Raw genomic sequence first — 23,958 nt, 5'->3', positions numbered from 1 at the left:
CTTTTATCTTTTGTAATTGTTAGGAATAGAGATTTTGGTGGAAAAAATATTCTTCTTCAACAACTTTAGTTGGTTATCGAAATGCAGCCATCTTCTATTTGGATTTCTCGTTAGCCAAAGATAGAAAACGAGAATCACTGTCTAGAATTCATTTAAGATGTAGAAAAGAATTGTTGGAGAGCGAAAAGATATATAAAGCGATTTTTATGCAAATGACTCTCTAAATGATGATTGATTGAGTGAATTCTAGAAAGAGTCTTAGAGATGCTCTTAGATACTCCATTTGTATCGGTTTTAGAAGTCGTTTAAGACAACGGCTTCAAAATACAACTTTGACCTCTTGTTTTTATAAAAGTATTTAGAAAAAAAAATATGTATACTATGAAAGTATTTTTCAAGACAAATTTATTCATATATTTTTCACATTTACAAACTCAAAAATTTAAAAGTTATTCAGGATTTATATTCTCAATATTTGACTCAAATCTTGTGTAAAACGACTTCTAAATCCGATACGAAGAAAGTATATTTATTAGAAAGATATTTCTTATTTTTCCTATTATCTCTTCTTAGAAATGTGACAATTAACATCTAAATCAATGGTCTACGGTCGTTTTGGTGAACCATAGCAAACCATTAATTGATCAAGTAAGGCCTTGTTTAGATCTAAAAACTTTTTGAATTTTGATACTGTAGCACTTTCGTTTTTATTTGACAAACATTATCTAATCATGGAGCAACTAGGTTTAAAAGATTTGTCTCGTGATTTACAAGTAAACTGTGCAATTAGTTATCTTATTTATCTATATTTAATGTTCCATGCATGTGCCGCAATATTCGATGTGATTGGGAATCTTGTAAAATTTTAGATTTTTGGTGTATCTAAAAGGCCTAAGCGTATTTGAGCCGCAGCTAATATAGAATCACAAAACATAATATTTAGTATATTTTAGGAGATAGTGTACTGTAGACATTTTCAATCTCCAAGATGAGACACTGACATGTGGATGATGGGCCCATCCGTCTTACCCTGGCCTACAATATCCACAATTCCACATCCTGTTTCCACAGGCCCACATCAGGCCACGTAGCTCCACTAGAACACGAACACGTGGCACCATTCTCCGCTCTTCCCTCCACCTTCCCCTTCCAACTTTCCAAATCACCTCACTTCTCAAAACTCTCAACTGCCAGTCGCATCAAGAAATGCTCCACTTCATCTCCTCTTCCCCTCTCCGTCCCCGATTCCTCCTCCTCCCTAGCCCACCCTCCAATCTTCGCTTCCTCGCCATGAGCGCCGCCCCCTCGAGCTCCTCGTCCCGTTCGGTGCGCGGTGTGGCGGTGCCGGTGCCTTCCCTCAGCGCCGGCGAGGCCTGCGCAGTGGCAGACGAGGCCTTCCAGAGGTACACGTCGCCGAGCTTGAGGAGAGGCGGCGCCGGGGTGGCCGTCGTGTGGTTCAGGAATGACCTCCGAGTTCTTGATAACGAGGCGCTTCTGCGTGCGTGGTCCGCTTCCGAGGCGGTCCTGCCGGTGTACTGCGTCGACCCACGGGTCTTTGCGGGTAGCACGCATTACTTTGGGTTCCCCAAGACGGGAGGTGAGGACCTAGCGATTCTGTATTTTGTTCGTTGCTGCTGAATCAGGGATTTGAAATAGATCAGGAGCATGCTCATTTGTGATTTTTTGTCATCGTAGAGCCAATTTCAAGCAAGCATTGCCTATTTGCCCGATTAGAAAAATCTTGGTGATTAACGTGTTTTCTTTTTTTTTTGTGTTTGATGAAATGAAACTTAATCACCTATTCAGCATTGAGGGCGCAGTTCTTGATAGAGTGTTTAGGAGACCTGAAGCAGATTCTGAGGAAAAAGGGCCTCGATTTGCTAGTCCGGCATGGCAAGCCTGAAGAGATCCTTCCATCAATTGCAAAGGCTGTCAGTGCACACACAGTAGGTCCCCTTCTGCACAATCTTATCTCAATCAATTTTAGTATAGTTGAATTCTGGAACTTTAGGTACTAAATTCATGTTAGGAACCTAAGATTAAGTCAGTAAGCGCTGTGTCTCCAGATTTATGCTCATAAGGAAACCTGTAGCGAAGAGCTCCTTGTCGAACGCCTCGTTAGCAAAGGCTTGGAACAAGTTCAGATTGCTCAAGGAGGTGCATCTGTCCCGAAGAAGCCTCTGAACCCCAGGTTGCAGCTCATCTGGGGAGCAACAATGTACCACATCGATGACCTCCCGTTCCCAGTTAGCAACTTGCCAGACGTGTACACCCAGTTCAGAAAGGTTGGGATTTTCTTTGCAAATTCTAGGCCTTTTTGCAGGCGTAATGGTTAATGCTGCAGCAGTGGTTTTTGCCAGGCAGTTGAATCGAAGTCCTCAGTTAGGAACTGCACCAAGTTGCCACCGTCGCTTGGTCCGCTCCCTAGTTCCAGCATAGATGAGATTGGAGGATGGGGGGCAATACCAACACTGGAGTCATTAGGCCTGAGTGTTACAAAGGCAGGTTTAGTTGCAGCTAGTTGTGCTTTAATCAGGTGCTTCACTATCACTAGTTCTAGTTTTAATCTGTACTGTTTTCTTCTCCCTGCAGTCTGAGAAAGGAATGCATTTCATAGGAGGAGAGAATGCAGCTCTTGGAAGAGTACATGAGTACTTCTGGAAGAAGGATCAGTTGAAAGACTACAAGGTGACTAGGAATGGCATGTTAGGTCCAGACTACTCCACAAAGTTCTCTCCTTGGCTTGCTTCTGGCAGTCTTTCACCACGTTATATTTGCGAAGAGGTAAGGAATTCCTCATTGCCTGCAGAGCTCGTTAGCTTTGCCTAATACAATATGTTATATGTCCTTTATGATGCAGGTGAAGAGATATGAGAAGCAAAGAGTGGCAAATGATTCTACATATTGGTTAGTGTGCCTCTCATAAGTTGTACTCATTGCAGGCTTTTGTAAGGTGTATTCCCATTAATATAGAATGAAGCGCCTTTTCCTGACAAATCAATGGCCTCAGGGTTTTGTTTGAGTTGATATGGAGAGACTACTTCAGATTTCTATCAGCAAAATATGGGAACACCATATTTCATCTGGGTAAGGACCAAATATGGTGCTCTCTCTCATACCCTTAGGTTTTGTATAAAAAGGCCTTTAATGATGAAAATAATGCACAACTATGCCATTTGTGAAACATTTCAATTTTGGCTGGTAAAAGTATAATCCGGCTGCAAACTATTATTTTATAGGAGGTCCGAGGAAAGTAGTATCAAAGTGGAGTCAGGACCAAGCACTGTTTGAATCATGGAGAGATGGTCGAACTGGGTATGGTATTACTCCACTTTATTCTTCTGAAATCTGGAGCCATTGTTCTTGTGCCTTCTGAATTCAGTCATGGTAAATTCCAGATATCCTCTTATTGATGCCAATATGAGGGAGCTTTCAGCCACCGGTTTCATGTCCAACCGTGGTCGTCAGGTATCCTTCCAATCTGACCACATAAGCAGAAAAAAAAGCACAGGGCTTAACACTGCAGGGCACCTATTCCCAATTATTCATCTCTCAATCACTGCCTATCTGCAGATTGTCTGCTCATTTCTTGTCCGAGATATGGGTATTGATTGGCGAATGGGAGCCGAATGGTTCGAGACATGCTTATTGGATTATGACCCAGCTTCAAATTATGGCAATTGGACGTATGGAGCCGGTTAGTTATGTCTTTACTGATCCTTCAGATACTGGATAGAACAATATGACCAAAGAAAATAAATTCAAGAATCAAGAAAACTACAAAGGTTGCTTACATATCCTTGTAGACTGGAACTGAATGACATATTTCTGCTGTACTCTGACAGGAGTTGGCAATGATCCAAGGGAAGATCGATACTTCAGTATCCCGAAGCAAGTAAGTATTCGACCAGACTGAACTCTCTTACTTGAAAAATCACTATCGTAATGAGCCGAATCTTAGGATATATTGCCACAGCAATATGAAATTGTATGTTTTATGAATCAACTGATCACTTCAAAACACCAAGAAGTTAATTTCACGGCATGCTAGTTTGTAACTACCAGTCGAACCTCAACAGTTGGTGACCGTGCATGAACATCCATCTGCAGGCAAAGTCATATGATCCTGAAGGTGAATACGTTGCATACTGGTTACCAGAACTTCGGTCACTTGCAAAGGAAAGGAGAAATTTCCCAGGGGCCTCATACATCAGGCAGATAGTACAACTGAAGTTTGATGGTGGAAATCAGAAGAAGGATCAGCAATTCAACCGGCAGAGAAGACCAAACAATATGTACAGAAGACAAGTAAAATAGAAGGCTCTTGATTCACTCGAAATAGAACCATCTTATCAGTAGTAGATGGAAGTAACTTTTTTACATAACTGATTGTAGTGTCAACATGCACGAATTTCTCTATGGTCTTATGCAATGTTCATTGATGCATTCAGCTACACTTTATGTTTGTCAGCAGATCCAGCACAAAAGATCAAAAGCCCTAAACATTCACGTGCACATCCAACACATTGGTAACCAGAAACTGAAGAAAGGCAAACATTTTCATTCAGGTTACCTCATTACTCAACAACAAAGTTTATACCAGTACTTATTCACCAAAACTAGCTCCAGTAACAAAAATTACCAAGCAAAAAGATATTTACAGCACTGCCAATGAGATACCCTAAACACTATAATAAGACACCTCACACCTTCAAAAGGGCAGCAACTCATATATACAAGTTAGCCTTACTGAGAGAAGCAGAGATACAACTACGACATCGCTGAATGGTCATGAGTGATAAATGTAGCTTCAAGCGTTCGTAAAAGATCCTTTTCTTGCACAGTAGCGAGCATCGTAACTCTTGGCTGGTATAGGAATTCCTAATGGCTGATCTACATTGTGTACTTTCCACGCACAGAATTGTGCATCATGAACAAGAGGATTAATTGCACGAACTGGTGGAGATCCCATAAAGTATGGAGGTGAAGCCTGCAGATCGCAATGTCCAACAACAGAAGCATTAGTTTAGTTCCAAATAAATTCCAGCTTAAATGTGCTACAAATTTGCAACAAAATCACCTCAAGAAAAGAGAAGAAACAAAAATAATAATTTTTAATACAGGTAGTAGTTTGATGGAAGAAGAAAGGAACCTTGCTCAGAATGAATTCAGAAAGATCTTGTGCAGCTCTCAAGTCATGTTCCCTATACCGCCTTGACTCATGAGCACCAGTACAAGAAAACATCAGAACATGCAAAGTGTATGACTGTTTGTGCAATATTTAGAATTACGATAGTAACAGAACTTCTAGACCAGATCAGAGAGCTAGATTGTACCTGCTGCTTTTGCATGGTATTGGACACCTGATCGCTACATCTCTGCTTTCTGTGCTTTGGTAGGTTTCCATCAGTGTTTCTGCTCTTAGACCTTGTAACCTTTTCATTTCCTCTGTTGCTTCATTTCCATACAATGCAAAACCTTTTTTATACGAGGTAAGCTGGGTCTTAGTCACAGTTTGTGTAAGTTACCCATAAAATGGAACTATATTATGTACAGGGAAGCATGGTTTGAACCTGCTGAAGGGTTTGCAGAACTCATGAAATGTTCCATACCCATGACAGGAAGTAAACAAGGCTCCTGCACAATCAAGTGTAATCCCAGTGGTGAATGATCAGTAAATCAAGAAAAGGTGTCTTCACATTCAAGAGAATAGATAACAAAAGAAACACATGGTTAACAGGGATATTAGTATCACTAAACCCAATGTGGCACTCCAACACTGGACCGGCAAACCTTCCTCCCATTTTCTGTGGTTGGGGAGGAGAAAGCCAAACTCGTCCCCTGAACCCTGTACCCCTAATAGCACTCACCTGGTGCCCCAACACTGGACCAGCAAACCTTCCTCCCAGTTTCTGTGGCTGGGGAGGAGAAAGCCAAACTCGTCCCCTGAACCCTTGTACCCCTAATGGCGCTCACCTGGTCCCCCACCAGGTCACACCCATTCTCACCACCAGGCTATCACCCATGGTCAGGTAGCTCCCATCCCCATTATAGGTGCTCGTTCTGTAATGACTGGTTGCCAGAAAGTTTGTATCTGCCTGCGCTATCTCTCAGACAGAATACCCCTCCAAAACATTCCTACCCCTCAATAAATCTCAGACAAAATACCAGAATCAGGACTGCAGCAGGTCCTATTGTACTTCAGCAGAAAAAAAGATGGTGTACTTGTACAGCAGGTTCTTGTGAAAATTTCCGTCAAGAAACTCTTGCCAACGAAAAAACTCACACAGACATCGGTTCCACAATTGTGTTCTTCTTCAAGGAGCATCCTTTCCATGACCTATCTCGGAGACAGGCCCCGGTGGCCGGTGCACACAAAAAAGTTTGTGTTTTTGGCGCGTGGGAAAGGTGAAACTCGAGATCCCAACAATAAATGCTGGAATGAAACCAGGCATTGACGCCGCGAATACCAAACCTAACGGCCTGGCGCAATGCTTCACCTTCAGATTCCAATCCGTACAAGGCACAACCATTCACCATGGGCCCAACAAGAACCTAGAGGCAAGCAAGAAACGCCCGAATCTTTCGACAACACAGCGATTAATCTACGGGAAATAAAACCACCGTCAAAGCCGCAACCATGGACAACGGGCAAGGGAAGGGAACGGCACGGCGGTGGCAACTTCGCCGCTACCCGGGGCTAGTTCTAGTTCGCCAGATTGGTCGTCCTCCTATATTACAAACGAGAAGAAGAGAAAGCGCAGAGGAACCACCTGAACGGGAGAAGGGAGGAGCACCGACCGCCGAGGCTGCGGAGAGCGGGGAAGAGGGAGACGTCAGGCGTGGAGAAGAACCGCTCCGCTCCGCTCGGCTCTGCCGCGCCCCCGCCGCCCCTCGTCCGGCCGCCTCTGCCCTTGGCGAGTGTACTACTACGTGTGAAGGGAAAGGCGAAGAGAGCCGGGCTGTTTGCCCCCTGTGTATTTATCGGGAGAAGAGAGGACGCACGCCGGTGTGGGGGCTCACGACGGCTGCGACGCGAGGCTCGAGAGCGAGACTGCGAGAGGATAAGAAAGAAGCGTGGCGCTTGCGGGTAGGGAAAGGGAAAAACTCTCTCTATGGGGCGGCTGGCGGCTGGCGGCTCGGGGCTGAGGGCGCCCAGCCGCCGTGACCGTGTTCACGCGCAGTCGCAGTTGCAGTTGCGCGGCGTGACGTGCAGTTCACTTGTACGGTACCGGCGCGCTTGTGTGAAACGGGCGCCGGCGCCGCCGCCGCCGCTGTGACCGTGTCATGTGTGTGCGGTTGTAGTTGCGCGGCGGCGTGTGGATTGCACAAATGTGGAAAAGGGAACTGCTGCTGCCGGTGCCCGGTGGGCCGGTATGCATCGTCATCATCATGGACATGAAAAGCCCACCAAAACGAGACCCAAATTACACACTCTTTCCTTTTTCATCATTTCAAGAAACAATTTGCAATTGATCTCGGTCTCCATGTTTTCTTTTACGGCATTTTGCCACAAACTGAAATTAATCGACGAGACGCAAACGGGAAATAAACTAAGAGTCCCTGTCAAACTGGTGCTCAGTTTAGAGACAAAATATACTTTCTTTATTCCAAATTATAAGTCATTATAAGAAGCTTAAAGAATCAAAACATTTCAAGTTTAACCAAAATTATAGCAAAAATTATAAAGTTTTTCCATAAAATAGGTATAATATGAAACTATAATTAATGATGAATCTAATGATATATAGTTGGCATCATAAATATTATTATTTTATCATATAAATTTAGTCAAACTTAAGATGTTTTAACTCTCCAAGATTCTTTGAATGGCTTATAATTTGATATGGAGGGACTAGTACCTAGATGCATAACAAAAACAATATATTCAGAAAGGCTAAAACAAATTATAATTTGGAACACATGGAGTAGAGATGAAAATAAAAATGAAACATGGAGAAAATTTATGTAAAAGTGATATTGTCTATAAGCATTTCTAATTATTATCTCATTTAAACATTTGATTTTCTACTTCCTTTTTGCAGCACATCAATATCATTAAAAGATGTTAATATTGAAAATATAGTGAAATTTCAACTGACCAGGAATAATTTTCTATGAAAAACACTTCATCTGTCATGTAATACAAGTCATCGAAGGTTCGAAATTTATCAAAAATTATAAGGTATTCTATATTGTTCAACCTCATTCATATATGCTTTTCTTTTTGAATCACATCCATACATGCATACCTTTTAAACACCACCTTGCCCAAATTATGTAATTGGTAGCTAAATCAGTGACATGCATGCTTGTCTAGTTGTCTTTTAAAACTATCAGACTAGGAAATTAAGCAAGTTAACAACCAAACTATCTAATTAGTGAGAGGCAAGTTGGTATTTTGCCAGATTCTTTATCTAGTCTTAAATTTGTTTTAATACCATGTATTTCAGAACAAAGGGAGTATCTCTATCGTTTGTTTACATAATTAGACTCCATAAAACAAAGACTACCACAAAAAAAGAACTATCAACAGAAAGAGATTATGTATGTTGCTAAAAATATCGTTCTAACCTTTGGGTCAAGCGCGCCTAAGATTTACTTATACACTAATATGACAATAGAGTCATTGCTGTTAAGGTGGATGTAGATGTCACGAACCTCTTGATACCTGTTCCTTTATGACAATAGATTAGGCTTGGAGAAGATGATAGATTATCCATCTTTCTTCTCAATCCCAAGTGAAACATTCACGCAGAACACATAAGACATGTGAAGCACCGAAAGAATTGATCTCTTACTTAAGAATAGATGGGTGCATGTACTTTATACAGTGTCAAACACTTCAAGGCTATTCGGTAAAATGACTAGCTCATGTTTCATTAAAAAAACTCAGCCAAAAACACAATGGGAGAAAAAGAAAGAAGAAAAGAGTATACTTTTGCCACCATGCACCTCACCTGTTGTCTCATTAATATAAACTAGAATTCTAGGTGTTCAAAAGAATATCCAACTTCTAATGAGATCTCACATATGTATACTAGAATAGTGATATCGGCACACAACAAAAGTCAAATATTTATGGATAGACTGCGTGGGAAGCGTGGAGAGCACCCTCTCAATTTGAAACCAGACAAGAATATTATGGATAGAAAATTATTGATTGTTGTCCATGCACTAGTTGATAAAGAGAAATAGAGTCATATGAAGAAAGTCTTGCCAACACATTTCTGTAAATTTTATGCATCACACACGCTTTGTGATTTTGTGAATGCCTATAAAAGACTAAGTTAATATATTATAAAAATAATGAAGTTACTACATACATCTATCTATCAATGGAGATGCCACTTTCTAGTTTCTAGTGGGCAAACAATTTAGTTAAAACAAATCTCCCATACTAAGCGAGAGACACAGACTTAACTATTTGGTCTTATATGCGGTAACACAAACATAAATGAAATAAAAGCTATGGACGTTACCAATGGGAGATAGATTTGAACTAATTTCATTTTATATTTACGTTTACGTGGAAGGAACCGAACAATCACTACAATCACTTCAGTGAGGCCTTGTTTAGTTCATCCCAAAACCAAAAAGTTTTCAAGATTCTCTGTCACATCGAATCTTTCAACACATGCATGAAGCATTAAATATAGAAGAAAATAAAAAACTAATTACACGGTTTAAATGCAAATCACGAGACAAATCTTTTGATCCTAGTTAGTCCATAATTGGACAATATTTACCACAAACAAACAAAAATGCTACAGTAGCGAAATCCAAAAACTTTTCACATCTAAACAAGTAAGAGCAACTCCAACACTACCCTAAACTTCACTTGGCAAATCTTGGATTTTGCCAAGTGTAAAGCTCAAATGCCAAGTGAAAAAAAGAGGCTTCTCCAACAGTTAGCTATTTTTTTTGGCAAATTTGGACTATCTTGTGATTCCTGAAAAAATCAGAGAGACTTTTATGCAAAAGTTGCAATCTATTTAAGGCATGCGTGCATGCTGAATGTGTGGGTCCCACCGCGTAGGCAGGATGCCAAGCGCTCCCAACGCTCCTAAATTTGAGCCAGTTGGCTCTCTTTTTGCCAAGCATCTATTTTGCCAAGTGCATATAGGGTAGTGTTGGAGGAGCTTTTTCCATGTTTTGCCAAAAATTAGGATTTGCCAAGTGTATATAGGGTAGTGTTGGAGTTGCTCTTAGTTCATCACATGTCCACATTTCAATCATTTGGCATTTAGCACCGAATTTGCATTATGTAGGCATTGGTATCAAGTTTGTGCGAAAATTTTGAACCTAAGCTTCATTAATTGGTAAAATGACTGCCCAGAAAATAAATGATGCTTTTTTATTACAACAGAAAATAAACAATTTTGATGGAGCCGAGGATCAAACAGGGCGCTTGCTGTATTCCAGCGACAGTTGCGATACAAGCCACCGGCGACACATCCTCCCTCGCTTTCCCCCACACCCCAACCCCACCCTTCCGTCCTCCCCCTTTCCCACGCCAAGAAACCACGCTGCGACCGCCCTCCTCATCGTCCTCGATCCCAATCCCTCCTCGTCACGATCGCAAACCGACATCGACCCGTCCAGTCGGCTCCGCATCGCCAGCCTGCAACTCACTCCTTCGGTGGGCGTGTCTGGTTCGTGCTCCCGCAGCGGAGGCTGGAGCCGAGATGACAATGCCGGGCTCTTCGGCGAGGCCGAGCTTCTCGGCCTTCCGCGGTGCCCGGTGGCGCGCCGATCTCGGCGTCATCCCCGGCTCCGCCGCCGTCTCCACCGACGATCTCCGCCGCGCCGCCGCCGACTCCCGCCGGAGGTCTGATCGTCTCGGGGAATCATGTTGCGTTTCACCCTGCAGAAGCTTCTTACATTTCTTGCAATGATTTGATACCAAGATTGAGCTCATTTCGGGCCGTAGATCAAGTTATCTTAGGCTTCCATACCAAGATAGATTGTTGATTAGTTCATTGCCTTTCTCTCAAATCTTGTATGCCAAAGATCCTTGCATATGCTAATATAATGTTCATGTGAGCCTCGCGCCTGCCACAGTTCCTCATTAAAACACACACACACACACACACACACACACACACACACACACACACACACACACACACACACACAAAACAAAACAAAAGTTCTGGCTTCTTGAAATGCCGAAATTTTCCTTGATTGTTCTAAAGTTCTTTATTGTTTGGTTTGACTCCATGGAAACAAACTAGAAGGGATTGAAAATTGAGAACATTGGATTGTAATTAGGGCGAATTCCTACTAGTGGAACTAACATGCTTTGTTGTCCTTGGACAAGCTGATCAAGTAATCAAAATGCAAAGTATTGTTAAATGGATGATCTTTGTTACTACTACTTGTTAGTATGTGGCAAAATATGCAAATTTTGTTGGGTCTCAGGGCTTTGACTCTAGAATTTTAATTGTTGATTGCTGCAGATATGCTAATCTGCGGCGAAGGCTGCTAATAGATCCCCATCTTTCCAAGGATGAAGAAGGTGCCCCTGACTTGATTGTGGAGAATCCACTATCGCAGAGCCCAGGTAGGCACTAGCTTTTAAAGTGTGTGCTCTCTGAGTTGTCGTGTTACCCATGATTTGTTAAAAAACTAAGGTTATGCTTGTATAGGGGATGTTTTGTGCTAGATTAACATATGAGTTGCAGTCCATGTGTCCGAGAATGCAGTCAGATGTTAAATAAAGTCTTCTGTTACTTAAAAGAAAGGGGAAAGAATGCAGAGAGAAACCATTTTTGTTGCACTGTTATCTCTCACTAGTCACTAGTTGCAACCTGCAGACCAGTTTCCTTTTTTTTTTCTCAAACACACAAGAGACTTGCGCATCATTCATTAAAACAGAGAAGAGAGTACACAAAGGGAGGGCAAGATATGCTATTATTTTCTCACCAGTCATATATTATCTTGAATCATTTCTCAGTCCTATAGCAATGTAAGAAAATGACATTTTCCACAAAGTCACCATTAATGACATCAGCTTTTTTTGGGGGAAAAAAATCTGTCATTGTCAATGCAGGGAGCACTTGGGGCCAATATTTCAGGAATGCAGAGCTTGAGAAAATGCTTAACCAAGATCTGTCCCGCCTATACCCTGAATTGGGGGACTTCTTCCAAACAAGCACATGTCAGTCTATGCTTGGACGTGTATTGTTAGTATGGAGCCTCAGATACCCAGAGTTTGGTTACAGACAAGGTAAAGCATTGATATCTTTTCAGTCACTGCAAGCTATTTATCTCCTGAAAAAATGGTTGATACCAATTAAAGTCGTATAGCCGCAACATGATATGTTTAAGTACACATGAGTTGGATCCTAATCTTATGCCTATTCAATGTTTTTCACTATGTGAAACCAAAACTTCACTTCTAAAATAGCTACCTAGTTCTTTCTGCAATTATTAACCTAACTTTAGTTGAGTACTTCTATATTGCATATTGAAGCAAAATTTGTTTGGCCTATTTTAGGTGAGTAAACAATATTTCTGCCAAAGGTAAAAAAAACATGGGTGCATATTTTTCTAACAACATGCCAAAACCTTTTTGAACAACTTAACAAGGGTCCAAATCGGTAGGTGTGCGACTTTTGTTTTTCTGATGAGATAACCATTCATCTGTCCTCATCGTATGCATTTGTCAACATAAATCATTTTCATCCTACAGGAATGCATGAACTCTTAGCTCCTCTTCTCTATGTACTTCACGCTGATGTGCAGCACTTCAGACAAGTCAGGGACCTTCATGAAGAGCTTTTGGGTGATGATTTTGATGGCCAAACTTTTCCAGATCGTTCAAAGCTGAACAGAAGTGACAGAAAAAACAATGTTGAGGGTAGAACAGCTAAATTTAGAAGTTTGTCTGACCTTGATCCTGATACTAGAGATCTTTTCTTGATCAATGATGCATATGGAGCAGAGGGTGAGTTGGGTATTATTTTATCAGAAAAGTTTATGGAGCATGATGCTTACTCTATGTTTGAGAATTTGATGAACGGTGCGCAAGGAGTGGTTGCTATCACTGACTTCTATTCTCTGAGTCCTGCCCCAGAATCAAGCACGGGTTTAACACCTGTAAGAGAGGCATCATCTGCAATATATCACTTGCTTGCTAGTGTTGATTCCTCTCTTCATAGTCACCTTGTGGAGTTAGGAGTTGAACCTCAGTACTTTGCATTACGATGGCTCCGCGTCCTATTTGGTCGTGAGTTTTCACTTGACAGTCTTCTGTTTATTTGGGATGAGATCTTATCTTCTCCTAACCATTCTTATTGTACTGAAATCATGAGTAGGGCTGATTATCAGTTTAAAGTGTTATGTTCTCCCCGTGGTGCGCTGATTTTATCGATGGCAGTATCAATGATGCTTCATCTCAGATCCTCCTTGTTAGGTAGTGAACATGCGACTTCTTGCCTAGTGAGGTTGTTAAATTTTCCAGAAGATATTGACTTAAATAACTTAATTGAGAAAGCCAAGTTACTGCAATCTTTTGCCCTTGAAGCAAATCTTCCTTCATCTCCAATGAGAGGAAATTCCCTCTTGACTACACCCAACTATTGGGAAGAGACATGGAAGATTCTCCAGCCATCAATGGACCAAAAGGGTGGTGGTGTCTTCAAGATGAAGGGAAGGGGCTTCTTGAGAAGAAGCTTGTCTAACACTGAGTCGAATGTTTCCAGAAGCAAGGCTGCTAATTTTGAAAACAAAGATATGACTTCAACTACGCAGTCCACTACTGATGAACTTCACAATGCTGATGTAGTTCCTGCAGAGCTGATAAATAGTGTGCCACACATGCTTATAGAAAAACAAAAGCATCATGTTGGTAAAGGTACTGCAGAGGCTATTGGGAGTAATTCAAAGAATGCATGTGAGACAGGCCAGCATGATGGTTACTGCTCAACTTCAGGTGAAATTAGAGATCCTCTTGGAGCAGCTAGTGGGTATTTATCGAGGAGCAGCAGTACCACTTTGTCATGTGGAACTGAATACGATCATGATACCCATCATCTGGAAGAAACATGTGGTCCCTGTGATGACAGAGTGGTTAATGAACCTGATCCACTCTTTGTGCACGATGGTAGAACTGATGAAGCAGCAACAACAGATCGAACATCTGGAATAGTGGATACTTATCCAGTTCAAGAGTGTAGACTGTGTTCTGCTGATGGGAAGCTGAAAATAAAAGATGACCAAAATTCCACTAGTGATAAAGGTGGCCAAAAAGAAACATTGGCAATATGTTCAATAACAAATGTGGCTGATAAAGAGTTGAGCAGAACATTAAGATCTCTTGGTGAATCTATGGTTGAGAACATACAGGTAACCTTACTTGATAAAAACTAAAAATAAACTTGTTGCCAAATAGACTTCACACATATATATTTACCTGATTGATCTTTTTCTGTAAAGTTCATATTTTATGTTGTCAATACCTTTAGGACTCATACTATTCTGATAATCAGACACTAGACAGTTTCTTGTCCAAGTAAGAAGATAGGAAAGAACAAGCAGATAATGCCCCCATTGTCGGATATATACACCTTGAGAGATACCTTTTTTTTATTTGCCCTTGGCTAATTTGCTAGTTTATATCACAGGATATCGAGATGCTGTTTCAACCAAATTCACTCTCGACTTCAGTGGAGAAACTTGAGAAAGCAATTCCTAGAAGCACAGAGCAAGCTAAGGCAGTAGCAGCTCTAAAAGAACTCAGGAAGATCAGTGACCTTTTACGTCAAATCTAACCAGTACAGCTATAATTTCTTCCATACATACGGTGTTGAAGTTTTTTATACGAATCTCCATTGGACAATGGTTTTGATGTAACATGCTAACAGTATATAGCCATCTGATTGATCGGTAAATAGTAATTTGTACATGCCCCCTGTAAGCTGATAAATTGAACTGTACATCTGAAACAGCTGCCTGCTGGTTGTGAAGTGAAGGTGGCATACATTTTTTTGGCTTGTGACCCAACAATAAATCTGCAAGGTTTCTGCGTTATTAACCCTTTTTGCCATTTCTTATTTTGAGAACGGTGGCAATTAAAGACGGCTGATTATTGTCCGTGTGAGATGTGAATACAGTGGCCACCTACCTCATCTTATGAAAGTGCATTAAGGCTTGAGCTCAATTCTATATCATCCGAAAGTTTATCAGCTGTTTAGAGATTCACTTTCAAAACATGTCATTAGTTGATATGCGCTGAAAGAGCTGGATTCAATATTGGTCCGATCATATGCTTCAAGTTGGTTGAGTTGTGTTACAGTTAGCGTTTCTGTTTATCGGTGTCGAAGCTGCGCCAGGTGATGATATCAACCATACAAGGTTGAGGCATAAAAAAAAATTACACTTGATTCATTTTGGCTTTTTAGATACATTTTTTTACTATACTAGCAAACATGGCAACGGAACTGTTGCAGTCATCTTAAAATCGGACTTCGTAATTTAGCTAGATGTGTATTATTCTAACTTGTATAAGTATAGGTCATGAATCTAGATCACAAACGGAACAGAAAGGTGCATGTGGAAGGTAAATATAACGGACAAAATACATTGGATGGGAAACTACAGTATGGTATATCAAGTTCTGTAAAGTATAAAAGGAATTAAGTTTGATTCATGCAGAGAATGTCTGCACGACCCAATAGCTTAGCTTCAACAAGAACTCACAAGGTGGAACATAAATGAATATATCACCGAAGATTGATCGTGTTTCAAACTTGGTAAGGCCACGATCAACGATAAATAGTGACGAACAAAATTTTTCATAGCATGAGTTGTCCATGTCACCTTACAACAATGTCACCCACAAAAAAAAAAGTTTAACAACCTGAGCTTTGAAAATATGCAGCGGGTTCACTCATCTAAGTAGTATAGTACAAATGCTCCCGTAGTGGTGTGTTGAACTCATTCCTTTTCCTGCTCTGAGATCCATTCCATGCATCCTGCAAGCAATGTAAAATAATGTCAACACGGTTCGAGTGTGTAACATCAGAGACCCTTATACAACATGATGACATGCAACAAAAGTTGATTACACTGTAGAGTCTGGTGTGAACCAAACTGCTTGAGAACATAGTACTGGGCACAACATGAATCTAGCTATACAGATTTTACTTATGCCTTGGAGATTTCGGATGCCTAAAGTTTAAAACAGGTTAACTAAACGATCTCCATGTCCCTACCACACAAAAATTACACTTGATTACTTGAACTTGAACTACTTATGTTGTATACAAGGTAGAAACGTTGTGGGCTTAACCCCAATCATGGACAAACACAAACCGAATGTTGTGGACTTGCATACATCATTTTTGATTCCAACATATTTGCCTCAACAGCATAACCAGTAAACAGAGCAAAGGCTGTTGCATCAATGCATAACCCAACAGGAAAATGAACTAGCAAACTTCATAAGTCACGCAAGCAAAACCACATCACGAAGCTCAAATCAGCCACTCAACTGATGGAATTCTTTAAGTTTGCCAACATCCATCTTATTGTCCTCAACTCCTCATAAATCTGATACACATGCCAATTCAGTCAGATTCTATGCACCTGCCCACCAATCCTAGACCAATTAACCAAATTTTCTCTCTTTTTTTGGGCAAAGTTGGTTGCCCCACAAACTAAAAAAGATTAAAAAAAATCAAACTTGTGTGTTTTGCACACCACCAATAGAATCAATACTCCCAATTCATTCCAGCAGCAATCACTAGTTGTCAATTCCACATAGAAAGGGCAATAATCCAACCACAGCGCTAGGCTTGAAACAAATTTCCTAGCTGAATTTCAATCCCCAATCTTACTGCACCCAAAACTTCATAGCTACAGATTGGTCCAAACGAGACATATAACAAAGGCGAAATTTCAGAGCGAGTACAGAAACTCCCAGGAAACAGGGGCCTCACCATCTCGCCGTGCACGGGCCACATCAGGCGACGGCGACTGGGCTCGGGGACGGCTTCTGGGTCGTCGGCTCCTTGGCGTCGGCGAAGTCCTCGGCGTTGTATACGACGGTGAGGAAGAGGGAGCACGAGGGGCAGCGCGCAATCTCCTCCCCGAGGCGGAGGTCGTCGAGCGTGATCTGGAACAGGTCGCCGCAGGGGCACGGGTACGTGTACGCCTTCAGCTCCGCGTTCCACTCCATGTCCTCGATCTCCACCTCGTCGTACGCCGACATCTCGCCGCGCCGAAAACCCTAGCTCCTCCGACCGCGCTCGCAAATCAGAGAGAAGCCGCGTCGTCGGTGTTTCGCGCCGCCGCTAAGGAGGCAGTTGCGTGAGGGTTAAGGCGGTTGTGGGCGGCTGCTAATGTTCTGATTACCCCCCTTGTAAACATTTGATTATTACGGAAATACCCCTGAGAGAAACCGGCGGAGACAGCCTGCGGTTTGCCGGTTTCCGTCCAAAACGACACGCACGGACGCACCCGATTCAGAACCGACCACCGACCCTTTTACGGAAAAGCCCTTGAGTATCTGCTATATTTACCCGACGCTCCCCACTTCTCTTCCCAAGAAGAACCCCAAGCTTCGCGAGACGCCGCACCAGCTCGCCGTCGGACACAACCTGCCGCTGCTCCGTCTCCCAGGCTGCCCGCTCCGACTCCGGAATCCATGGCGCGCGTGCTCTCCTCCCGGGCAGCAGCGGTCCTGGCGCGCCGCCTCGGGGCCCAGCCCGGCGTGGTTCTGAGCCGCCGGCACAACCACACTCGCCGGCCTGCGGCGGAGGTTCTCGAAGAGGACGCCGCGGGGCCTTCTGCGCCTGCGGCGGACGCCTCCGCGCTGTCCCGGCGGTTGGAGGAGGCGATCGACAGCGCCATGGCGCGGGCGGCTGAGCCCGACTGGGCGCCCTTCCGGCCCGGGACATCCTACTTCGTGCCGCCCCGGCCCGCTGGCATGGCCCAGGGGATTCTCGCGCTTCTCGGCCACGGTGGCGGGCTCACCGGCTCCTCGGCAGCGCCGAGGCGGGGGCTCTCCACCGACGAGGCCCGCGCCGTCGTCGGCGACTCCCGCGGGTACCCATGCTCGACCTACTTCATCCAAGGTAAAAATTTGACTATTTGGCATCTCCATTTCGCTATTCGGATATGCTCAATTCTGAACTGAAACGGCTGCATAACAACTGCTAGAAATCAGAACAATTTCGAGACATTTCATCGTTCTGCTCTGTTCTATAGCACCTGCTTATTGAGAGTTCTGTCTTATCTACAAATATGCAGGCCGCTTTCCAGATGAAGTGGAGAGCCCAAATATGGATGTCAATCAAGCTCGAGAGGAATGAATGGAAGGAGCTACTGGATGAAGGGGGTCTGGAAAAGGTGTCACTTTCATGTTATTTAGTGCTGTTGTACAAAAGAAAAAGGTTGAACTGATGAATTCGTGAGCTACCATGTAAAATAAAATTGTACGGAATTCATGTGATCTTCTAATTTTATGTAAGACTAGTCTATAAAAAAAAGTTATGATTTCACCGTCTTTTCTGTGCTACCTGACTTCTGGAATGTATGATGGTAAACATGCTCCCATATTAGCTGATATTGGTGTACAAGTCAAAACTGTGTATTATTTTAACAGTTCAGTGATCATATTACCTCTTTGTCCCAAATTATAGGTTGTTTTGGCTTTTCTAGGTACATAGCTTTTGCTATGCACCTAGATATGCAAAATTTCTAGATATATAAAAAAAAATATGTATCTAAAAATGCCAAAACGGCCTATAAATCGGAACGGAGGGAGTACTTTCCAAATGTGAGCACTACTGTAGTACAATGTACCATCAAGATACAGTATTCAAAGTTTTTGAACTATACAAGTTGCTCCTCAGAATTGTCAAAGTTGTGTATGATAAAAATTAGCGGGAGCGGTAGAAACAAAATATGCAATTCAGACTAAATTTGAATTGCTTTGCTTCGGTGGATTAGCCATCGTGACAAGGCTACTGAATGGATCACCAAAAGGATTGGATAATCCAGATTGAGAAGAAGGGGCAGAATACTGAGACTGCTGCTGATATGTTTGGGGCGGCAACATCGTCATCTGCTGCTGCTGCTGCTGCTGCTGCGGTACCTGATAGTACTGCTGCTGCTGTGCCTGGTAATATTGCTGCTGCTCTGCCATCATAGCTAACTGCACATTTGACGGTGGCGCAAAGCTGTTTGACGTGGCAAATGGATCACTGGTGGCAAACGGGTTTGCTGCAAGACTTCCAGTGTAGGTCACACTGGCTATTTGCTGTCTCCTTGCCTCGTCTTCGTAAAGACTGTCTAGCAATAGCTTGTCAAATCCCCCAGCCTGTTGAACAAATGCAAGTAAGTAATTTAGCTCTGATTGCTTTTACTTAAATTCTATTATAACTTATGACAGCATCATTTACAGCTAATAATTATGTGAATTCATATGATCATATTTTCTCTAGAGATACTAAAGATCTACATACCAATTGATTGTCCACTTGTTGATTTGTGTGGTTACTTGGTGCAGTAACCAGAGCCAATTCCCATCCAGCCTTGTCAAGGGCAAACAAGTCTCGAGAATTTGACATCTTGTTTTCATTACCTACATTTAAGAGACAAAGTTACTACATAGTGCATGAGAACACGTATGATCTTCCTCAAGTAAAATCATTCTCTGCACAAAATAGCACCAATTCAAAATTGTTGCTGGTGCAATATGCTTCACAGGATTTGCTATTGAGCAGTGCATTGATATTTATAAACACTGAACCTGGTGCCACAATAGCAAGAGCCAGTGCATTGCTTTCTTCAAGGTCTGCAATCATGGGGTTTACTTCTTCATCCAAGTTCTGCAATTCATATATTAGTAAAACATGAGGCTTTGAAGAAGCAGGTATTGAGCTGTAGTGTAGATTCTCCTTGAAACATAGAGGAAATACTAATAGATCCCCAGTAGTCGCCCGTGGCTGAGGTTCCACTGGTTCTTCCGGAGGCCCAGCAGCAGGTTGTGGCTCTGTTTCAGGCTCTGCAGATTCTTGTTTTTCATCTTCCACTGGTTTCTCGGCTTCCTGTGGAGCTGCTTCTTCATTATCACTAGGTTGATTCTCTTCATGGTTTTCCTGGTTTAGCAAACAGCAATAATTATCATAGATATTCTCCTATGTGCTTTGACCTTTTGCAGCTCCACTGACACTGGACACACTCACCGAACTCTTACTCTCAGTATCGGCACGGGGTGCTTCTCTGATATACTCTTCCATTGTCACAAGAAATGAAGGCGGCGGCTGTATAGTGGTAATTAGTAGCCGATCAATACAGCGAGTGACTAATAGTACAATACAGTGTGCAGAGGACAAAATTTAAGTCATTCCAAATGGCATTGAAACGACTGGCATTTTTACATTTGTAACTGTGGTATAGTCAGTGATGTATTCCTGAAGATTTATCTGTTAAAATCAGTAATGAATGTCGGAACATGCCTGCCTCAGAGTGGGAAACTGGAAAGTCCTGGCCAGCTCAAGATGTTTGCAGTGGTCATAGAAATTAGAAAGTTTTTCTGCCTGTCAAATTGATGGTACACAAAATGAGATTCCAAGAACCAGATAGTTCATTCCAAATATATACTCTACAACCCAGTTTATGGTATAATTGCTTAGTTTCTATACCTGCTGACCAGCTCGTTTATAAATTTCAAGGGCCTTGATTGCATCATATTTTGGCATCTCAAAATACTGCGTCACATGAGAGAAATATAAAGAATTTTCCCAGTGTTCAGATTATGGACATATATGTAAAAAAGCATCTCAGTACGAACTGGAACTTACCATATCAACAAGATTGATGATGCCATCATTGATTGAACAGTATATTTTGAAACTTTCCTTCAAAACCTATGGCCCATAAGACCTCTGTAAGACTTAAGGATATAAGGAATCTTTGCTAGAACAAGTTTCAGACTTACAAGAGCTAACGCATATTGTACAAGGTAATTTGTGCAGGCCGCACCTTCAGGCTGCAAAATGACAATGGAAAATGAAATGGTGTGCATCGGTTTCAGTCTATATCAGAGAGTTGTATGTATACAGTGGCCTCTTAAGTCTTAACACAATTTCTTATTTTTCAAGCTCAGCAGTGTTTTCTTATTCCATGAGCTGGGATTAACACAATTCCATTTTCTAAAACAATAAACCTGGCAGGAAATAAGCCTGAGAAGCAGTTTCTGCAATGCTGGCAACTGATCCAAAAGTTCCCCGAGCGGCAGGGTTCTTGTCCTGCTGTGTGCCTGGAATTTGCCAAGATTCAGAACAGAATAGCATTCACATGGAGCAAACAATTCACAATGATGCCTACCTTGCCAGAAGCCTGGGGTAACTTGAGCAGACGATCTAATTCGACGTCGTACTTGAGAACCCTGAAGCACTCGACCCGTTCGTCCAGGTAGAGCGCGTACGTGCGAACCCAAGCGGAGCAGTCCCAAGCTGCATGCAAAAGCGAGCGAGCAGAGAACCTGTTTGTTCAGTCGTTGAAGCTGAAGTAGAACAAACACAGGGAAGGCACATTTTTGCACCCATGGAAAAAATGCAGATTGAACACAAAACGACCTAGTGGGCTGGAGTCATCCTTGAACAGTGGGATCTGCAGAATGTTCCCTCTGAATGAATAGGTGAGGAAATCCTCCTTGAATGTGCCATCACCTTCTCTGAGCAGTCTGTGTATCACTATCAACGTTTTCAGTGCGACCTGTAATCAAGAAATGGGTTGGCTGCCCTTCACATCACAAATGTAACAAACGAGCAGTTCTCAGAAAGGTAGCGGGATCAAAGGGAGCCAAAAGGAAATAATGTAAAGTGACTGAGTGAATCAAAGGATCATCATCCTGAATTCATGAACAAACAATGGAGCAAGAAGAAGCAAGACCCACTATCCAGTTCTTGGTCTTGGACAACCTCCTCGCCAGCGCGCATATCGAGTAGGCGACGTCGGCTCGCGGGCGATGCCCCGAGGTCGCGTAGAGTATCCCTGCACGAAGCAGAGGAAAACCGGCCATGCAACCATGAACACCTGCTGGTGCTGCTGCGCATGCCCTCTTGGAAAACATATAGGAATCGATCGAGCTAGCTAGCACTCACTCCTGAAGTGGCGCTCCTTGGGCGGGCACTCCACGTGGTTCGTCGCCTTCACAATGGCGATGTCCAGATCCTGCAAAGGAATTCATCATCATCAGAGAATTAAAACGCCTTCACAATGGCCATGGTGATGTGACGAAGAGCCAGCCGGCCGGGAGGGAAGATAGATGACAGTCGAATCGAACGCCATGCGACGGGATAAGGCGGCGCGGCGGGTAAAATGGATCGGAGCCGGAGGCGAGGCATCGGCATCGGCATCGTCGTCGTCACCTTGTACTCGCTGTTGAAGTTGGCGAGGCCGACCCTGGTGGAGTCCTTGAGCGCGCCGTAGGCCTTGCGCCACGTCCCGGAACCCATGCCGCCCCGCCGTCGTCCTCCGCCGCGTCCCCACTGCACGGGCCACGCGATCACCGACCGGCAAACCTGCCAGCTAGGCAAACTCCCCAAGTTTAGCGCGCGGCGGACGGACGGACGGACGGGGAGGCGAAGGGCTCGGAGCTAGGACGGGAGGCGCGGGCTCGCGTCGTTTTGGTAGGAACGGGACGGCCTGCTGGGCGCGCACGGTCACTTCGGCTTCGATCGGGTCGCACCACCGGACTCTGTCAGCTAAATGGCTGTTTGTTTCTCGCGATCGCGTCGCGAGAAAAGACCGCCGAACGCCTCGCGTCGAATGCGTGTCCGCTGGGATGGCCGCCCACAGAACTGGATAGTACGTGAAAAAAAAATGAACTGCGTGGTGGGAAATCACGAACACAGCATTCGAGAGACACCCTTCGCTTATCGCAGTCGCACGCGATGGATTGTCGCAGAAAACAAACATGCCCGAAATTCGATGAGTATGATTTCTCGTTTTATTCGAAACCCAAAGGGTTAGAGGGGATTGAGGAGTTAAAATGCTCCTCCATCCCCTCCTATCCTCTCTAACTTTCTTGTTATGGAAAAAAACGAGCAAGTCCTCTTCACGGCGAATTTGTTAGTCATTCAACAGCAGGTTAGCGAGCAGGTGTCTCAACGAATCCGGTAAAGTATGTTGTGCCATTTCATGTCTACTAAGCGCCTGTTTATTTTCCCATAGAATGCAAAAATGCTAGCTACTTTGGAATGATGAAATGCAAAATGTCAAAATTTTTAGAGCTATGTTTAGTTCCATCCAAAATGCCAAATTTATTGCCCTCGTTATGATCTCTTGAGGCTCTTTTGGGCTTTTAGCCTCAAGAGTCAAGAGGCTGAAATCTAAAATAGAGAACAATTACTTTTTGTTAAAAATTTTGCATGATGTTTAGTTCTATTATGCAAAATGATGGATCAAAAGAGAACGAAAGGAGAACTAAACTCCTCCTAAGTTATACTCCTTCTCTATTCATAAAGGAAGTCGTTTTGAAAAGATCTTCGTCAAATATTGGGAATATAAAAATGAATAACTTTTAAGTTTTTGAGTTCGGAAATATAAAAACTATATGAATAAAAATACTTATATATATATAAGATAATTCCTTTTTACTTATGGTAGTAGTTACTCCCATGTGTATATCTCTAGATTTAGGGTGTGTATATGGCCCGATGAAGTGTATGTAGACGAAGTATATAATCATACTAAACCATCTAAAGTAGTATTTATGTTAAGTATGCATGCATACATAGAGTATGTGGTTATACTTATTATATATACTACAGTACTGACATTTTAGTAATATATTAAAAAATATGACTTTTTTTGAAATTTTTTCGCATGGTAAGATCTAGAGTATCTTAATATAAGTATATGAACATACTCAAACCGATAAACAAGTATGAATACATACGTAATATGATTTATCGAAGATGGAAGTAATTACTCCCG

The 23,958-nt window shown here is 42.7% G+C and overlaps 6 protein-coding genes across 7 annotated transcripts; 3 read left to right on the top strand and 3 right to left on the bottom strand.

Annotated features, from left to right (window-relative positions):
• On the top strand, positions 1,164-4,450 carry LOC8069379 (cryptochrome DASH, chloroplastic/mitochondrial). The gene is made up of 12 exons (XM_002438751.2): positions 1,164-1,597; positions 1,807-1,946; positions 2,067-2,285; positions 2,361-2,501; positions 2,593-2,784; positions 2,861-2,907; positions 3,011-3,087; positions 3,240-3,315; positions 3,399-3,468; positions 3,574-3,697; positions 3,846-3,895; positions 4,111-4,450. The coding sequence occupies exons 1-12, from the start codon at positions 1,207-1,209 to the stop codon at positions 4,315-4,317; spliced, it is 1,734 nt and encodes a 577-aa protein (XP_002438796.1). The 5' UTR covers positions 1,164-1,206; the 3' UTR covers positions 4,318-4,450.
• LOC110431258 lies at positions 4,542-7,050 on the bottom strand. The gene is made up of 5 exons (XM_021450154.1): positions 6,774-7,050; positions 5,574-5,637; positions 5,337-5,478; positions 5,153-5,213; positions 4,542-4,990 (listed from the first exon to the last, which is right to left on the bottom strand). Exons 2-5 carry the CDS (start codon positions 5,614-5,616, stop codon positions 4,811-4,813), a joined length of 426 nt encoding a protein of 141 aa, XP_021305829.1. The 5' UTR covers positions 5,617-5,637; positions 6,774-7,050; the 3' UTR covers positions 4,542-4,810.
• Positions 10,449-15,855, top strand: LOC8061578. Its single transcript, XM_002438750.2, has 5 exons — positions 10,449-10,831; positions 11,463-11,566; positions 12,056-12,232; positions 12,698-14,352; positions 14,631-15,855. Exons 1-5 carry the CDS (start codon positions 10,689-10,691, stop codon positions 14,775-14,777), a joined length of 2,226 nt encoding a protein of 741 aa, XP_002438795.1. The 5' UTR covers positions 10,449-10,688; the 3' UTR covers positions 14,778-15,855.
• On the bottom strand, positions 15,710-17,351 carry LOC8069378 (diphthamide biosynthesis protein 3). Its single transcript, XM_021449425.1, has 2 exons — positions 16,947-17,351; positions 15,710-15,980 (listed from the first exon to the last, which is right to left on the bottom strand). The coding sequence occupies exon 1, from the start codon at positions 17,216-17,218 to the stop codon at positions 16,970-16,972; it is 249 nt and encodes an 82-aa protein (XP_021305100.1). The 5' UTR covers positions 17,219-17,351; the 3' UTR covers positions 15,710-15,980; positions 16,947-16,969.
• Positions 17,435-18,574, top strand: LOC8061577. The gene is made up of 2 exons (XM_002438749.2): positions 17,435-18,083; positions 18,259-18,574. The coding sequence occupies exons 1-2, from the start codon at positions 17,654-17,656 to the stop codon at positions 18,318-18,320; spliced, it is 492 nt and encodes a 163-aa protein (XP_002438794.1). The 5' UTR covers positions 17,435-17,653; the 3' UTR covers positions 18,321-18,574.
• LOC8061575 (putative clathrin assembly protein At5g57200) lies at positions 18,734-23,093 on the bottom strand. 2 transcript variants are annotated; one of them, XM_021449423.1, is made up of 15 exons: positions 22,389-23,086; positions 22,122-22,191; positions 21,914-22,011; positions 21,594-21,732; positions 21,343-21,470; positions 21,182-21,274; positions 20,954-21,004; positions 20,817-20,882; positions 20,658-20,723; positions 20,472-20,552; positions 20,199-20,276; positions 19,932-20,111; positions 19,763-19,841; positions 19,476-19,594; positions 18,734-19,330 (listed from the first exon to the last, which is right to left on the bottom strand). In XM_021449423.1, exons 1-15 carry the CDS (start codon positions 22,473-22,475, stop codon positions 18,923-18,925), a joined length of 1,743 nt encoding a protein of 580 aa, XP_021305098.1. In that variant the 5' UTR covers positions 22,476-23,086; the 3' UTR covers positions 18,734-18,922. The 2 variants fall into 2 exon arrangements, with proteins under 2 accessions (XP_021305098.1, XP_021305097.1); XM_021449422.1 differs by having other exon boundaries at positions 19,763-20,111; positions 22,389-23,093.

Source organism: Sorghum bicolor, chromosome 10 (genome assembly GCF_000003195.3).
Source record: "Sorghum bicolor cultivar BTx623 chromosome 10, Sorghum_bicolor_NCBIv3, whole genome shotgun sequence".
Lineage (NCBI taxonomy): Eukaryota > Viridiplantae > Streptophyta > Magnoliopsida > Poales > Poaceae > Sorghum > Sorghum bicolor.
This window is presented reverse-complemented; position numbering and strand designations above follow the sequence as displayed.

Excerpts from the sequence above, each read along its gene's own strand:
- LOC8061578 (XM_002438750.2), top strand. The coding sequence starts at position 10,689 with ATGACAATGCCGGGCTCTTCGGCGAGGCCGAGCTTCTCGGCCTTCCGC. Across the intron at positions 10,832-11,462 it reads GCCGCCGACTCCCGCCGGAG|ATATGCTAATCTGCGGCGAA; the intron begins GTCTGATCGTCT and ends TGATTGCTGCAG. Across the intron at positions 14,353-14,630 it reads CTATGGTTGAGAACATACAG|GATATCGAGATGCTGTTTCA; the intron begins GTAACCTTACTT and ends TTTATATCACAG.
- LOC110431258 (XM_021450154.1), bottom strand. The coding sequence starts at position 5,616 with ATGGGTATGGAACATTTCATGAGTTCTGCAAACCCTTCAGCAG. Across the intron at positions 5,214-5,336 it reads ATACCATGCAAAAGCAGCAG|GCGGTATAGGGAACATGACT; the intron begins GTACAATCTAGC and ends TCATGAGTCAAG. Across the intron at positions 4,991-5,152 it reads CTGAATTCATTCTGAGCAAG|GCTTCACCTCCATACTTTAT; the intron begins GTTCCTTTCTTC and ends TGCGATCTGCAG.
- LOC8069378 (XM_021449425.1), bottom strand. The coding sequence starts at position 17,218 with ATGTCGGCGTACGACGAGGTGGAGATCGAGGACATGGAGTGGAACGCG.
- LOC8061577 (XM_002438749.2), top strand. The coding sequence starts at position 17,654 with ATGGCGCGCGTGCTCTCCTCCCGGGCAGCAGCGGTCCTGGCGCGCCGC. Across the intron at positions 18,084-18,258 it reads CTCGACCTACTTCATCCAAG|GCCGCTTTCCAGATGAAGTG; the intron begins GTAAAAATTTGA and ends ACAAATATGCAG.
- LOC8069379 (XM_002438751.2), top strand. The coding sequence starts at position 1,207 with ATGCTCCACTTCATCTCCTCTTCCCCTCTCCGTCCCCGATTCCTCCTC. Across the intron at positions 2,908-3,010 it reads GCAAATGATTCTACATATTG|GGTTTTGTTTGAGTTGATAT; the intron begins GTTAGTGTGCCT and ends CAATGGCCTCAG. Across the intron at positions 3,088-3,239 it reads GAACACCATATTTCATCTGG|GAGGTCCGAGGAAAGTAGTA; the intron begins GTAAGGACCAAA and ends ATTATTTTATAG.
- LOC8061575 (XM_021449422.1), bottom strand. The coding sequence starts at position 22,475 with ATGGGTTCCGGGACGTGGCGCAAGGCCTACGGCGCGCTCAAGGACTCC. Across the intron at positions 20,724-20,816 it reads TCATCAATCTTGTTGATATG|TATTTTGAGATGCCAAAATA; the intron begins GTAAGTTCCAGT and ends CATGTGACGCAG. Across the intron at positions 19,331-19,475 it reads AACAAGTGGACAATCAATTG|GCTGGGGGATTTGACAAGCT; the intron begins GTATGTAGATCT and ends TTTGTTCAACAG.